The sequence below is a fragment of the Lithobates pipiens genome, unplaced genomic scaffold (genome assembly GCF_037356315.1).
Source record: "Lithobates pipiens isolate NorthernLeopardFrog02 unplaced genomic scaffold, aLitPip1_a1.2 Scaffold_8, whole genome shotgun sequence".
In the NCBI taxonomy this organism is placed as follows: Eukaryota; Metazoa; Chordata; class Amphibia; order Anura; family Ranidae; genus Lithobates; species Lithobates pipiens.
In genome coordinates, this window is record NW_027507903.1 from 264,161,647 (window position 1) to 264,179,247 (window position 17,601).

Here is a 17,601-nt window from a genome sequence, read left to right on the forward strand (position 1 = left end):
GAGCGAATGTTAAAAAAAAAACAGCAATGACCATTTTCTAGCCTGATAGTTTAGGGACTGTCAAACAAATGAAATGTGGGGCTGGGCATTGCCCTGGGAAAAATGCACCAAATCAGAAATCATTTAAAAAAATAATAATAATTTGACAGGGAGCAGCACATGCATAGCTATCGATTGACTTTTGTAAAACCACCCTGTCATGTTTTTTCAAACGATCAGTGTCACTAGCTATAGCTGGCAATAACTGATCATTGTGTTCTAATGGCAAGGATGTCAGTATTTCCCCCATCCATCTCTAATCTGTGAAATGTATAGCCTGCCTTAGACTCTCACTTTTGCTTATGGCACAGAAATTAGAGTATATTGTATGTGTGTGTGTGTGTGTGTGTGTGTACAAGGACTGTTGAATATGTGTGTCATGTATATTTGTTTAATTTAACCATAGCCTTGTAAGACCTTGTAACACATTTCCGTAAGACCTTTAGTGCAAATTGGCCACAGGTGCTGCTTTACTACTTTGCACCAGAGCATGGGGGAGGGGGTGTTGGTAAGTACCCACATGGTAAGTACCCACATTTAAATATACAGAAAACAATAAAGTATATCTAAAGTGAAAACCTATTTCATTTTGGGTACAGTAGGGAATAGTTTCCCATCTGTGTGCCAATCAAGAGGTTTCACTTAACTTTCTGTTCTGTAGACCAGTGATGGGTGGTGGTCAACTTAGAAAAATATAGGAGGCGTTAAATGCAGCCTTGTACATGTCCAGATGACCACGCGATAGTATTATGCCCTGTATTCACGGCTGGACTTTACAACGGAAAATGTGCGATTGGATGGTGTTGTCGGAAAATCCGGTCATGTGTGGGCTCCATCTGACTTTTTCCATCGGAAATTCCGACACAAAGTTTGAGAGCAGGATCTAAAATTTTACAACAACAAAACCCTATTGTTCAAATTCCAATTGTGTGTGGAGAGTTCCAATGGACAAAGTGCCACACATGCTCAGAATAAATTACGAGATGAAAGCTATTGGCTACTGGCCTCTTTATAGTCCCGTTGTACGTTTTGTACGTCACCTCGTTCTGAACGATCGGACAACTTTGTGCAACTGTGTGTGTGCAAGACAAGTTTGGGCCAAAATCCATTGGAAAAAATCTGACAGATTTTGTCGTCGGAATGTCCAACCGTGTGTACAGGGCAAGAATTGTGTTGCACTAACATGCAATAAGGCTCATGTTTTACCATACATTACCATAATGCATAGTATCAAGTGCAATGTTGTGCATGTATTGCGATATATCATATATATATATACCGTAATAATAATTCTGAATGGCACCTCAAGACACTGTTACATTACTGGACAATACACTGACACTGCAGCACATCACGACATATATACAATGCTTTGTAATATGTTGTGTCTCTCCTCCAGGAGACACATGAAACCCCACTGTGGGTACGTTACCACTATTTGCAATTGCGACATTGGATCTCGACTCTTCATCATACTTCCACATACCCATATCTCAATACTTCCTTTGAGCACATTTTCCAGCACTTACCAGGGTCTCCTGGCCTCAATTCAACATGCTATGCCTCTCTTGACAGTAGGACATCCTTAACATGCCTTTCCTATGTGACCCAGTGGGAGCGAGACCTTGGTTCCTCCATTGAGGGGCAGGACTGGAGTAAGGCCTGGAAAATGGTGGCAAAATGTTTTTTTAATACCACAACTCATGAAGCTGCCTATAAAGTTCTTCTGCAGTGGCACTGAGTTCCGGCTCAGATTGCTCATGCCTACTCTGGCAGTAGCGATAGATGCTTTAAGAATTGTGGTCGGCATGGGGACGTTCTGCATATCTGGTGGTCGTTCCCACGTCTGGTTTTTGGTCAAGGATTTTTGGCCTGCTGCAGACATTGTTTCATGTGACAGTTCGTAAGGATATTACAGTAGGTTGGCTCTCCTACATTGTCCTATACTGGGCCTTTTCGCACCTCAGCAGAAATTAGCTTCCTACCTTTTTATCCTTGCCAAACTTACCATAGCTCAGGCCTGGAAGATGCCTATGGTTCCCTTCCAGGATGTGAAATCCGGTTGACCACTATGATGGTCAATGAACAGATGTACACTATTCTTAAGAATTCACACCAAAAGTTTCCTAAAGCCTGGAAACCCTGGATAAGCTACCGCTTCCCATCCTTACCTCTGACCAGTTATGGTCATTTATAGGTGTTATCCGTGCCGATCCAGAGTCTATGATACCTTTTTCTCCTCTCTCCTTTCTTGCTTTCCTCTCTCTTCCTTTCTTACTCTTTGTTCTTCCATTCTTTAGCAATATGAGACTTGTCATTGGGGATTGTTACCCCTTAGATGACAGCTTGGCAAAAATAGCAAAGTTTGCTCTGACTTACTGGCCCCCCTTTGGTTTTGGCTAGTTCTTTGCTGATTTAATATTAAACATTGCCTATTTGTACTTGTTCTTCAATGTGACTGTTTAGCTCCGCCCCTGTGTGGGCAAATTGTGCGCTTGTCATGTTTATCCTGACAATTCAATAAATTGTCAGGAAGGGCTAGCCATTATCCAAGATGGCGGCCAAAGAATACGGACACCTCCGTGCATCTGCGTGCACCTGTGCGCGCACCTATGCACACACGCGCATAAGCCCGCACACGTGCACATGAGAAGCCAAGACCTGTCAGATTGCCGCCCATGCGCATGCGTGCATCTTTGCATGCATCAGCTCTCACGTGTGCGCATGCGTGTGCGCTCGCGCACCCGGTAACACCCGGTAACAGCTTTGGAGCCCAGCCTATTTAAACACTGCCAGTGCACAGATTTGGTGCTGTCTGCTCTACAGCGTTCCCGCTACCTGCTGCCTGCATCTTGTTATCTGTTCCTGTTACCCAACCCTGCTATCCGCCTGCACCTGACCCGGCTTGTCTGACCACTGCTCCTTCTGCTACCTCGCTGCCAGCCAGTTGCCGACCTGGCCTGCATCCTGACTATTCTTCTGCCTCCGCATCTGTTCGTGACGTGTCCGCCAGTGTATGACCCGGCCTGCCTGTACCATCCCTCTCTTCTGCCTGGAGAATCCTGCTGAGCTACCGCTCCTCCTACAGCTGTTTCGGATTCCACAGTCTGCAAACAATCAGGCACTCGTGCGACTCTGCACTCCCTGTCTGCTCGACGGCCTCGAATCAGAGGTGTAAGAGAGGCCATCCACTGCATATCAGGCTCTACCGTCAGGTACGTGACATAAATATATTGGAACAGAATTTTTTTTTAAAAAAAAGTGTGATTTTTAAGTGTATTATGGTGTGCTGCCAATCCATTAAAAATGGATTGGCTGCCTTAATACAATGCACAGTAACACACATCAACATGCATGCCATGCATGCAGTAACATACTGGGGTGGATTTTCTAAAGGCATATAAACTGTGCACTCTACAAGTGTAGTTGCTCCAGACCTTAGTAAATGAGGTAAAGCTTCACTTTGCAAAGAATACCTAATCACATGCAAGGAAAGTATAAAAAAAACAGCATATTCGCTTACATGTGATTTGATGATGCTTCTTCTCATTTACTAAGCTCTGGAGTAACTTCCCTTGCAATGTGCAACTGCACTTTGCAAAGTGCACATTCTATGTGCCTTTAGTAAATCAACCCCACTGTATCACAAAGATGTGAAGGACCCTTACACACAAAGCAGTTTTGCATTTATATGCATTAATTGAAATTACATCATTTGTAAATGTGATACAATTTTATTTTAACTTTAAAGTTCTTCAGCACTTTATTTCCAGAAGGGCACCCACAGGACTGACAGACCCCGCAGGGCCCTACCTCCTGACAATCTGTGTTTTCATCCTCCACAGCTGGGAACTCAGATATTGAAATAGTAGCCTTTGATGCTTTTTAATTTGACCCCACCACTGGTATGTAGCTGACACATCAGGAACCAGTGTGTAGGTACAGATCAGCCACATCCCAGAGGCACCACAGGTAAAATGTCAACAATGGCTGTAGTGAGTAGGCTGCTGATTGGGATTCATTGCAGATGTGTTTACCCGGTGCCCAACACCCAATGGGATGCACACATTGGCTAATGGGCCACATGCAACCCTGTGTTGATCACATGGGCTGTAGACACAAAAGAACATAGGAGCAAAACTCTCCAAAGTGAGGAAAATCTCCTTTTAGACAGTTGTCATCTGAACATGTTTCCCTATTGGAAGATTCCCTTGCAATTCATGTTCTTGAGACAGCTCAAAAGTTTACATTTACAGTTGCGCCGACTTTGGAGTGCAACTTTGATGCAACTTTGACACAACTTTGGATGGGTGCAACTTGGGTACGACTTTGGCTTTGGCCAGTGATCATGGACAACTGTTGCATTGTATAACATTCAGGTATGACTTTCATACAACTTTTGAGGGTAAACATTGAATTTTATGGCCCTGAAGTTGCATTAAAAGTCAGACCAAAGTACCACATATACTAATTTGAAGTCACACATATATGAATGGTTATCATTGAAGAACACAGGGAATGACTTGTCATGAGACTTTCATGTCCAAAGTTTCATGACAAGTCGCTAAGTGTTAATGGTGCCTGAGACCCACTGACAATGATTACCAAGACAAAAAGAGAGAGTGAATATCCCTAGCACTGTCCCTGCAATAAGAACTTGACATCAGTTACAATACTTTCATCCAAGCCTTAAAAAAACATTTTGCATTTAGATATATTTAAGTTAATAATCAGAAAATCTTTAATTCACCTGATTTGATCATCACTACTCATGAACTCCTGAAATGTCCCTATTTATTTGTTTACTTGTTTGTAAAATAATTTGCAGTTTAGCTTTTAAGGTATACATATACATGGGTTAGCCATAAGCAAAAAATATGTGAGCGGTATGACCATGCCAATGTTCTTCATTCAAAAGAAGAATTGTAAACTGTTAACAGTCTTGGAGGGTGAAAGCAAAATGAAAGCATTTTGCCATGAACTACTTCAACATGTTTATTGTTCCTTATATGAGTGTTCCCTCTTGCTGGCTACCACTGCTTTTTATTTTTACAGTGCTAGGAAATTCCACTTGACATAAATTGCTCTATGAATGTAGTTAAGGGAGGGAGGTTATTTTCTGTGTAATTTCTCTGGACAGTGCTATAATCAAACAGAAAATAAACTGCCACAATTGAGTCCTTCTCAGCAAAGATTGCCAAAGAGAATATCAAGACGCGTGCTGGAAAATTACAAAATCAGGTAATGATGGTAGGGTTAAGGTGATGAAAGGTTTACATAGAAAGGGCATTGATAATATCTATTTGCTAAGCAAAGGAAAAACCAAACAGTTTATAGTGATGCAGAGGGTTTTGCCTGAACTATATCCCACTCGCCAGAACTTCAACACTGGTATTCTCATAATAGCGTCTGTTAATATTTTACATGTTTGACCTTTACATTTTGTTTAACAGTAAGCCCAACAAAACTGGAAAGCACTTTGATCTTCCCATGTGTTATTAATATACAATAATACAAATCAAACCTAAAATTGGTTTGAGAACATCTTTTGTTCTTAAAGCACTCGCCCTCAAAGTACTGAACTAAACAATAAAACATCATCTGTATATGAGACATGTTCACACACATAGATTATGTTGCAGGTAATATACTATATATAGCGGTTGATTTACTAAAACTGGAGAGTGCAAAATCTGGGGCAGCTGTATGCGGTAGCCAATCAGCTTCTAACTTCAGCTTGTTCAATTGAGCTTTGACAAATAAAAAAATCTGGTTCCTATGCAGAGCTGTACCAGATTTTGCTATCCCCAGTTTTATAAATCAACCCCATAGTCTGGTTACATTGTAAATCAATTGTTAATCAATGCTAAGCTAATGCTAAGACAAGGGCATTTGTTAAAATAGTAGAGAAGGAGCATGTAGGCTGAAAATTGGAGGTACATTTTTATTTTAATAATTATTTTCTAAAGAAATTGTAAAGTATGCATAGCTATGTCTCATCAGTAGAGAGGATTTACAAAATTAACAGAGGCTGTTCTCTTGGCAAAGAGGATGTTTACTTTTGCAAAGAGAATGTTAGTGAACAAGATGAGACTGTCTTCCCTTTGAGCCCTGGTTCACACCAGTGCAGCTTTGAAATCACGCACCATTTAGCACCATTTCAATGCCACAGACCAGTGCAATTTGAACCTCCGATTTCACTGTGGATTCATTTAACAGAAGTCAATGCAACTAAAATCGCAACTAAATAGTGCAGGAATCTTTTTCAAAGTCCCTGTGACTCGATGATTTGAACTGTTCTATTGCCGATGTTCAATCGATATGTGTCCTCCGTCAAAAAGTGCTTGTGCATGCCCAGGATGGAGCACTCCAGCTGAATTCCGGATCAGCTGGAGTGACGTAACCATGGCGCAAATGCACATCTCAGGAGGCATTTTTCGATGGGAGAGAGAATGTACAGAGACTATTCAAAGCTATTCACAGAGCGGTTGGGGACATTGTAGTTGTTACATTATGCCTCGCTGTTCCAGGGCAGCTTGTGGCTGTGTTGAAGGGCGGGTTTTGTCTGTGTTGCAACCCACCCTTAGACACAGGCAACAGGCACTGATCAAGACACTAAAGCCACCATGAAATGGGGTGTGACTTCTCATGCGATTCTGAACTGTCAAATCACATGACAAATTGCATTGGTGTGAACCAGCCTGAATACCCAGTCATCTGCTAGGGGAATGAAAAACGTGAGTTTTGATTGATTGATTAAACACAGCTTCACTTAATTTATGAAGCTCTACATGAAGCCCTTACTCCTTCAGTAAATCAAACTGAGTGTGTACACCTTACAGAGAAGTATATGCATGTATAGTTCAGCTGCAAACACATGAGGAATGGTTAGGACATCTGTTAGGTTTTAATTGCTTAAGATGGCCATAGTACATAGATGTTTTTCATTCAGCCTCTAGGCTGAATTAAAAAAAATATCTTACAAACTCCTCCATCTATGCTAAATAGTGCTTGTGGATATATTACCTATTGCAGATATTGTATTCTGACAGCTGGAGTCACCAGCTGTCAAAATACCCAAACAGGTTCTGCATTGTTAGGCTGGCCATATGTGGTTGGAATCTTGACCGGTTCAACAGGAACTGGCCAAGATTCGAACCGTTAATGGGTAAGCTGAATGTACCAAGTTGATTAATGAATCAACTTAGGTACAACCAACCTGTTAAATTATCTTCCAATTAACGATATCGGCTGCTATAGCCACTAGCAATAATCACTGTCTATGCCCCCCGCTGGGAGAAGACAATGGTCCGGCATAAGGGATTCCCGCATTAACACTGTCTGTGTTGATGGGAGAAATGCACAATTTTCTCCATGTATGGTCAGCCTTAGGCCTACAATTTTCTACCTGGCTCCCTACATTTTTCAGTATAGGTCAGGCAGATGCAAAGAGGGCCACCCACAAAGCAAATTTCAGCCAGTTCATGAAGAGCCAATTGAAAACTGGCTCAATTAATGTGTAGCTTACCATTCAACATCCTGTCCCACACTGTCACCCACAGTCAGTATAGAAGGGTAAACAACCAAGAGTGTAACCGTACAAATCCAAATCCAATACAAATTCATACATTTTCTCGTACCTCCTGCTTTGGTAATGACTGCCAGTTAGCAGGCTCTCCGTGTGATAGCCTCACACTTTTCACCCAGGCTATAACAGTGGTCTGTGCAGGAAGTTAAAACAAACCTCCCCAATAAGGACACAGCTGTAAAAACTTGACAAAGGTTGTAACCCTGTTCTACTATGTGCAAATGAAAAGAAAATAGCTGGAGTTCAACTTGTTTCCACACTCATAGATGACCAATATTCACCCATTTGGTACAGCCTAGCCATGGAAAGCCATTTGCACACCAGAAAATGTGTCCCATAGCTATTTCAGAGTTGTTTAATAGCCCCTTTTGAACAGCTGACACAAGATGGGGTACGAGTGAGAAGTGGAAGTGACATACACAAGAGTTTCAGTAAGCATATGTGTAGTGATTTGCTGAACAGTTTTATATAAGATATTTGGACTTTTACCCCCGTTAAAAATGATGTAAGTTTAGAGGTAAATAAAAAATTATAAGGTCTTCCTAAAAATAAATATTTACTGAGAGAAATAAGGAGGCTTCTATTGCTGGCCTCTCATTCTGAAAATGCTTGGTACCTTGCTTATGCTAACTGGCTTGCTTCCGTTTTTAAATGACTGGCCCAGAACAATAATGTAGATAAGAACTTCTGACCTGTTGCCCTGACTTTACTGATCTGCTTGCTTGTCCCCAGTGACTTAGAACACACTGCTGTTGATTTACTAAAACTGAAGAGTGAAACATCTGGTGAAGCTGTGCATGGTAGCCAATCAACTTCTAACTTCAGCCTGTTCAATAAAGCTTTGATGAAAAAAAAAACTGTCAAGTGATTGGTTTCCATGCAGGCCTACCGGATTTTGCACTTTCCAGTTTTAGTATATCAACCCCACTGAAAGCAGTAGGCATGCTACCTGGACAAGTAGCAGACATTGCCAAAGAGCCACATTTAATATTCAGGTAACGTAATGTTATAGAAAGCTGTGAGGAACAGGAATTTTTTTCAAAGTCCAGGGGAATGCTAGGAAAAGAGTTACCAAGAGTTACAGTTACTACTGTAGTGGTGGCAATTACAAATTTTAGACTTTCCCTCACTTTTCATCAAGATGCCAATGGCCAACCAAGCCACATACAATAATAAAAACCTACAGATGTTCTTACCTTTCCCTACTGTATTCAAAACAAAAGTGCCTGGATTAAAAATACATTTTTAAATGTAATCACAGGCAAACAGCTAAAAAGCACTTAAAAACCCTATCTGTTGGTATTTATTTCAACCGTTCTTGAGATTTACACACCTTTATAATGCACAGGTGAGTGACACATTTACTTCCTAGTTCAGCAATTTGGTTTTCTTGTTCAGCAATGCATCTTCTTGTGTTCCTTCACTACCCTTAGCCTGCTGATAGGACAAGGCATCGATATATGGTATAACCACCTACAGTATGTACAAGTACCAGAACAAAGGCTCAGTAAATAATTATGTATGTAACAGGGTATCTAACTGGTTGCTTGGAGAAGTCCAGCCTGAGCTTGTTTGGCTGGGCTTCTCCTATGGGTCACAGGAGTGCAATTTGTTTTGCACTCCTGTGACCTGTTTTCAGCTGAAGTGAAGTCAGCTCTCTGCTGATGTCACAGGAATCAGTCCAGGCACCACGTTATCACAACAATAAAGTCTGGATATGCCAGGTGCCTTCACTCAGACCTGTCTTAGCCTTTCAGTGAGCAGCTGAGAGGCTGAGATGGCCGCTCCCTGTCCCTCCACAGATCAACGCTCCACTGAGCGTGGGGGGGGGGGCGGAGCGGAGAGATGCTGATTGACAGTCAGTCTCTGACAGTCTCTGCTCAGGGATTTGTGAGAACCGAGCCATCTGTGGTGTTCGATCGCTCAGTTCTCAGTAAAGTGGTGGCAGGGAACAGTTGCCGCATCAGACCGATGCTGCATCTCCCTAGGTAAGTATAATACTGGAGAAAAAAAAACATACTTCTCTTTTAAAGGTGATGGTACATGCATCTTCATCATTCAGCATAACAATATTATGAATTTCTCATGTATGTATTGCAAATAACTTTAGATAGTGTACCAAAATGTCACTTGCAATTGCAATGAAGACAAAATATGGTATGGAAGTACACGTGTGCTTGTATAATTCCCATCCAGTAAGCACAATTTCATCAGTCTGGATGGCCTTATTCATTCAGAAATATGTAAAGAAAAACATGACCATAAAACAGCTGTGTCTTCTAAGAAAAGAGAGTGGGGCAAGACTCTCTGCTACAGGTGGTGGTCAGAATCACACGCCACATATTATATGGTAGATGGAGCTCAAGCTGCATTTTATACACTTCTAGCAGGTGAATACAACAGAAAGCATTTCAACTAACACCAGGGTAGTTGTATTCTGAAGAAACTGTATAATTAAGTGGATGTTGTATACATTTTTGACCGGCTTGCAGAAGTCATTCAGCTCTTAGGGTTTTCTTTACTAAAGGAGCAAGGACTGTTCAGTCACATTGAAAAATTTATTTTGGTAAATAAGGTGAATTGTGTTCATTTTAAATACCCATACACAAGGCAAGTTAAATAATAAATGTTTTTTTTTTGCCAGCACATGATTGGATATTCAAGAAGAACTTAGATTCACTTTTACTACTAACTTTCACTTTGCTAAGTGAATGTGAACAGTCTCTTTTGTTTTAGTAAATCAGCTCCATTGACTACTACCTTAATGATAGGTAACCCAACAAAGTAACCAGTCATTTACATTTCATTTCATTTAGGAAAGTACTGAAATTAACTTATTTATATCTTTCATAGTTATGGACTACAACATTAATGAGTTATATTTTTAGTTTAGTGCTTATTATATTTATTTATAACATAGGAAATATTTTACAAGGTTTCATTGAAAAACAAGATTTTCTGAAAAATATTCTGCATGTTGGCTTTATACATTGTTAAATATTACAAAATATAGTGTATCCAAGTTTTAAGTAACAGTCAAATTTACATAGCCCATGAAATATTGGCTGTGTGTTCTTTGGCTTTCATTCGAAGAACAGCAATACTGGATGACCGCCTTTCAAACTCTGGTTTAGGTTCAAAGGAGTGTCCATTTGTAGATCCCGATAATAATGATTCGGTAAAGAAATTGTTAAGTGGCATATGGCTGAACTGATTTTGGTGATTTGTGAAGCTGGCATATGAAGAATCTGTACGGGAAGAGTGAGAATAAGGGGACATACAAGAAGAAGGCTCTCGGGGCAGCATACAGGACGTCACCACAGATCCTCCAGTTGGATTTCCTGTCCACAAGTTGTTCTGAATCTGTTAAAAAAAAATGAAAAATGGTTATAAACTAAACAAATCCATGAATATGCGACTTCAAATAAAGTTAATTGGAATACACATAATAACATTGTCAAAAAGTCATGCACACCCCATCATAAATAGTCATCAATAGTGTAGAAAACCATACCATGAACATATGATTCAGAATTATTTTAATGAGATTGCTAAAGGGTGTGGAGTATTTATGTCACACATTTTACAACCATCTCATAACAGCAATTATTGGGTATCTGTTGTCAGTCCAAAATATCATGGGCAAAGTTTCTCATATTAAAATAGATCAGGACCTACCTATAAAACTGCATGATTTGTTTCATCAATTGAACATTTTTTAGGTTATAAGGAAAAAATAAATTAAATTGTACTTGTCACATTTTAGAGTTCTTTTGTTGAAAATGCATTTCTGTTTAGTTGTGGTGAAGTGCTATATATTGTACATTTTTCCTATTGTCTATAATAAAACCTTTAGTGAATTAATTAATTAATTCATGCATTTAAGAATGAATAAATGTGTATGAAAGTATTAATTGTCAAGAAATCTAAAGCTGTAACTTTGTTTTTGTGAACTGCTACTACTACACTAAAGGGATAATACTGGAGGTTTTAACATATCTTGGAACAGTAAGAAAGGTAGAAGCTGATATTCAGCACAGATAACATGGTTTTCCAGTTGATATAATGAAGATTTGCTTTTTATGGACAGAATATGTTTAAAAACATTATTAGCAACAAAAATATGTTGCACAGAATGCTGGTAAATTGTGTTGCTCAGCTGGAAACCTGTGAAGGTATCAGATCTTTCATCCAACAAATTTTTCATCCAACAACACGATGTCTAGTGTATGACTACCAGAAATTCCAAATGATGCATAGATGCATGTATTTGAGTACCAAGATACTAGAGTAGAAAAGTTGCTGCACTGGGGTCCCAACTTTTAATTCCATGCAGGACACTATCTGCATGAAGTTTGCATGTTCTCCAGTGCTTGTGGGGGTTTCCGCCAAGTGCTCTGTTTTTTGCTCACACTCCAGAGACTGTTGATATGTTAGTTGGCTCCTGTCTAATTTGACCCTAATATGTGTGTATATATGTGAGATAGGGATCTTAAACTGTAAGCTTGAAGGCAGTGAATGATGTGAATGTACATTATGTAAAGTGTTGTGTAAATCTTTGGCGCTATATAAATACCCAAAATAAATTAAAAAAATTACAGACTTTATTGACAGGTTTGGTCATGTCTGTATGATTAAGACAGCGAATATTTTTAGCTTATTCCAGCATTGCTCAAATATATATATATATTATGGATTAATGAGCCTACTGCTATCGTTTTCATACACTTTCATTCTAAAATATACTTTTGAGAGTACCAAGAAAAGTAAAACAAATGAAATTGTTGTGTTAATGAAAAAATTGGCAACAACAAACAATGATTCACATAATAATACCACAAACTTGTACTTCTTGCAACATCAACTTTCTGAAGTATAAGACGAGTTTTGTCTTGTGCAAGTAAAAGGGGATACGGAGCAACATTTCTGATAGAGCACTTTTTTTTTTAAAGGACAAAGGAGAAATGAAAACAGATGTCCTGGCTGGAAAAGTTTATTTCATGCAATACTTTGCCACTAGGAGCCAAGTTTTACCAAAAAAGTGCCCAAAGGTATAATGGTATCTTATACTGAACAGTTTATTCAAGAGTTTACAAAGCCAAAAAACTACAGCAAAATACTTCAGATCTCAAAGAATTTCAGTTACTATGCCTGGAGATTTGGTAACATTGATCTTATTTTCCATCTAAATCCTACTCAGACATTTAGTTCTTTTTTCACAGAAGAAATCTGTTTGACAAAAATAAACAAAAACATAGACACAGTCCAAACAAAATACAGTTAAAAGAACATCAAAATTGAAAGGGGAGAGGAGTATGTCTATAGCTGTAATGTGCATTAAGTTGTTTACTTAACAGCAAGCACCACTTAGGACTAAAAATGAGGTTTTGGATATACGAGTTTAGATTTACTATCCTGAAACTAGTATGCAGCCCAGGAGTCAGAGCAATTTTTCATCTAGAATGTAAGGCTACACATTTACATTTTTGGATTCAACCCTTTGCTAAACATTGTGGATGGTGGTATTTTCCCAGCCGGCTCTTCTATTCTGACAGCTGATGACACCCTCGGCTGTCAGAGTACTGCAAGTTTAACTATATCTGAAAGAATATTTGGTCGACAATTTTCCACCTTACTCCTCCTAATTTTTGAGCCAGGTGGTGTCGGCAAGGCCACCCACAGCTTGAATTTCTGCATATTCAGGGGGAATTGCCTGAATATAGTAGAAAAAGCCCAAACGCTGCACGCCAACAAGAGCCCAGGTGTCAAACAATAAAAACGGCTCCAGCCTGGCTCCATCCAGGCCATGTTCCCAATGTGTTTTGCCTCGCTCACAGGGCTTAGTCATACAGTGGTGTGAAAAAGTGTTTGCCCCCTTCCTCATTTCCTGTTCCTTTGCATGTTTGTCACACTTAAGTGTTTCGGAACATCAAACCAATTTAAACAATAGTCAAGGACAACACAAGTAAACACAAAATGCAATTTGTAAATGAAGGTGTTTATTATTAAAGGTGAAAAAATATCCAAACCATCATGGCCCTGTGTGAAAAAGTGATTGCCCCCTAAACCTAATAACTGGTTGGGCCACCCTTAGCAGCGACAACTGCAACCAAGCGTTTGCGATAACGTGCAATGAGGCTTTTACAACGTCCTGGAGGAATTTTGGCCCACTCATCTTTGCAGAATTGTCCTAATTCAGTTACATTAGAGGGTTTTCGAGCATGAACGGCCTTTTTAAGGTCATACCACAACATCTCAATAGGATTCAGGTCAGGACTTTGGCTAGGCCACTCCAAAGTCTTCATTTTGTTTTTCTTCAGCCATTCGGTGGTGGACTTGCTGGTGTGTTTAGGATCATTGTCCTGCTGCAGAACCCAAGTTCGTTTCAGCTTGAGTACACGAACAGATGGTCGGACATTCTCCTTCAGGATCTCTTGGTAGACAGCAGAATTCATAGTTCCTTTTATCACGGCAAGTCTTCCAGGTCCTGAAGCAGCAAAACAGCCCCAGACCATCACACTACCACCACCATATTTTACTGTTGGTATAATGTTCTTTTTATGAAATGCAGTGTTCCTTCTACGCCAGATATACTTGGACACACACCTTCCAAAGAGTTACACTTTTGTCTCATCGGTCCACAGAATGTTGTCCCAAAAGTCTTGGGGATCATCAAGATGTGTTGTGGAGAAATTGAGACGAGCTTTGATGTTCTTTTTGCTCAGCAGTGGTTTTCTCCTTGGAACTCTGCCATGTAGGCCATTTTTGCCTTTGTCTTTTCCTGATGGTGGAGGCATGAACGCTGAGGCAAGTGAGGCCTGCAGTTCCTTGGACGTTGTTGTGGGGGGTCTTTTGTGACCTCTTGGATGAGTCGTCGCTGCGCTCTTGGGGTAATTTTGGGCGGCCGGCCACTCCTGGGAAGGTTCACCACTGTTCCATGTCTTCGCCATTTGTGGATAATGGCTCTCACTGTGGTTCGCTGGATTCCCAAAGCTTTGGAAATGGCTTTATTACCCTTTCCAGACTGATAGATCTCAATTACTTTCTTTCTCAATTGTTCCTGAATTTCTTTGGGTCTCGGCATGATGTGTAGCTTTTAAGGATCTTCTGGTGGACCTTACTGTGTCAAGCAGCTCCTATTTAAGTGATGCCTTGATTGTGAACAGGTGTGGCAATAATCAGGCCTGGGTGTGGCTAGAGAAATTGAACTCAGGTATGGACAACCACAGTTATAGTATGTTTTAACAAGGGGGGCAATCACTTTTTCACACAGAGCCATGATGGTTTGGATTTTTTTTCACCTTTAATAATAAACACCTTCATTTACAAATTGCATTTTGTGTTTACTTGTGTTGTCCTTGACTATTGTTTAAATTGGTTTGATGTTCCGAAACACTTAAGTGTGACAAACATGCAAAGGAACAGGAAATGAGGAAGGGGGCAAACACTTTTTCACACCACTGTAGATGTGCTCACAGGACTCCATGACTAAGCCCTTTGGGCAGGGTGAAACATGTCAAGGGGCATGATCTGAATTAAGCATGCAGAGTTTGGGCTTTTTGTCTTGTATACACATATATTGAGTTTATTGAAGTGGGGACCAGGAGTGGCCCCCAAAGTTCCTTGCTTTATAGTTACAGGAATTGGCTAAAATTTGAGCCATGGCAGGCTACCATTAGAAAGCTAGATTGCTTTGTAACAATTGCCAAATTCCAATTTAAGGTGCCCTGTGATGCTGCATAAAAGCTTCATGCAAAATACCTGTTCCCCTAATTTAGAGGACTTGTCAATTAAGTTTCTCCAAAGGTAATTGTATTTTATAATGTATCAAAAATGTGACAACAACATGGCCACATACAAGCTATCTGGTCATTTCAGCAGCACAAAGCTGGGACTGTTTGCTAAGGCTTGCCATATAAGTTAGGATTTCTCTTGTTCAGCCTAGAAGAAATCAATATTTTACCTGAACTATGCTAAACAGTGTGGCTGGAGGAATCTTCTCTGATGGTTATTGTATTCTGACAGCCACTGCTCCTTGATTGCCTGCAGTCACTGTTTGGCTGAGAATTTTCTTCTCAATCCTTTGATTTTCAGATTGAAGCTTTTTGAGCTAGGTATTCCTGGCAAGGCCATCCATGGCTCAAATTTCAGGTGATTCAAGAGAAATTTGAGCTTGGAACGGTTAGCCTTACCCTACCTTGATATGAAACTTTAATGCCAATGATGACCTATTAGTAAGCACTGCTACTTCTTTATACCTATTTTACTTTGTAGGCTTAAGGAGTATATCCAGTCAAGTTCCAGTTTTGGATAGATTGGTTACATAGTTAGTAAGGTTGAATAAAGACACCAGTCCATGCAGTTCAACCTGAGTGTCTACAATTGTGCCTATCCCTGTACATTGCACACTCACATCAGTCCCTACCCTCAAGGAGCCCACAATCCAAGGTCCCCATTTGTATACTAGGGCAAATTTTGGACAGAAGCCAATTAACCTACCTGCATGTCTTTGGAGTGTGGGAGGAAACCCCCCGCAGGCACAGGGAGAACATGGAAACTCCAGGCAGGTAGTGTCGTGGTTGGGATTTGAACCAGTGACCTTTTTTACTGCTAGGTAAGAGTGCTAACCACTACACCACTGTGCCACCCAATTGGCCAGTGGTGGATTGGTGATCGGTTAGAATCCCTGTTTTTATTGCTATCCGGGACTGTTAGAAAGATTGTTTTACCAGACAGGAAGTGAAGTGAACTCTCCAACAGTAACACAGACAGAAATAAAACAGCTTTTCTTTAGCAGTGGAGGAAAACTAGAACCTTTGTCAAATTATTTCTATGTGTGCCTGTATTGTGGATTTTTATTGCTGCTTGGTGAAACTATTGTCAGCAGAACAGGAAGTATGGGTAAATCTCTCTAACAGAGTTCCGTATGGCTATAAAAACCATCAAAGAGTTCTAATGCTTCCTCCTCTATGGAAAACTAGAAAATATATTTTTGGCTTGACATAGATTTTTCCTTAGCAAGGCAGTAGAGAATTTTTCCTTTGAAAGTGAATGCTCACTTTGCTTCTTAACCACTTAAGGACCAAGCCTTTTTCTGAAATTTGTTGTTTACAAGTTAAAAACAGTTTTTGCTAGAAAATTACTTAGAACCCCCAAACATTATACATTTTTTCTAACACCCTAGAGAATAAAATGGTGGCCATTGCAATACTTTCCGTCACATAGTATTTGCGCAGCCTCTTACAAGTGCACTTTTTTTGGAAAAATTACACTTTTTTAAATAAAAAAATAAGACAACAGTAAAGTTAGCCCAATTTTTTTTTATATTGTGAAAGATAATGTTATGTCAAGTAAATTGATACCTAACATGTCACACTTCAAAATTGTGCCCGCACGTGGAATGGCGACAAACTTTTACCCTTAAAAATCTCCATAGGTGACATTGAAAAAATTCTACAGGTTGCATGTTTTGAGTTATCAAGGAGGTCAAGGGCTAGAATTATTGCTCTCATTCTACTGATCGTGGCAATACCTCATTTGTGTGGTTTGAAGACCGTTTTCATATGAGGGCGCTACTCCCGTATGCGTTCGCTTTTGCACTTGAGCTCATCGGGACCGTGCTTGTTAAAAAAAATGTTATTTATTTTACCTTTTATTTTTTATTTTTACACTGTTTTCACTTTTATTCCTATTACAATGAATGGAAATATCCCTTGTAATAGAAAAGCATGACAGGACCTCTTAAATATGAGATCTGGGGTCAGAAAGATCTCAGATCTCATATTTACACTAAGATGCAAAAAATAAATAAATAAATAAAAATGTGTTATCTAAAAAAATGGCCCTTTAAGAGCTGTGGGCGGAAGTGAGGTTTTGAAGTTGCTTCCGCCCTTCATTGTTATGGAGACAGGTGGGGGCCATCTTCCCCTCATTTGTCTCTATACCACAGGAGACAGGACGCAATCGCCTCCACT

At 39.9% G+C, this 17,601-nt stretch overlaps 1 protein-coding gene across 1 annotated transcript in view; it reads right to left on the reverse strand.

Moving 5' to 3' along the window:
- Window positions 1–10,507: 10,507 nt before the first annotated feature.
- ALX1 (ALX homeobox 1) overlaps window positions 10,508–17,601 on the reverse strand; it is a 38,883-nt gene continuing 31,789 nt past the window's right edge. The window contains exon 4 of the mRNA XM_077471830.1: window positions 10,508–10,990. Coding sequence (XP_077327956.1) covers window positions 10,670–10,990 — 321 coding nt within the window. The 3' untranslated portion in view covers window positions 10,508–10,669. The remainder of the gene's footprint in view (window positions 10,991–17,601) is intronic.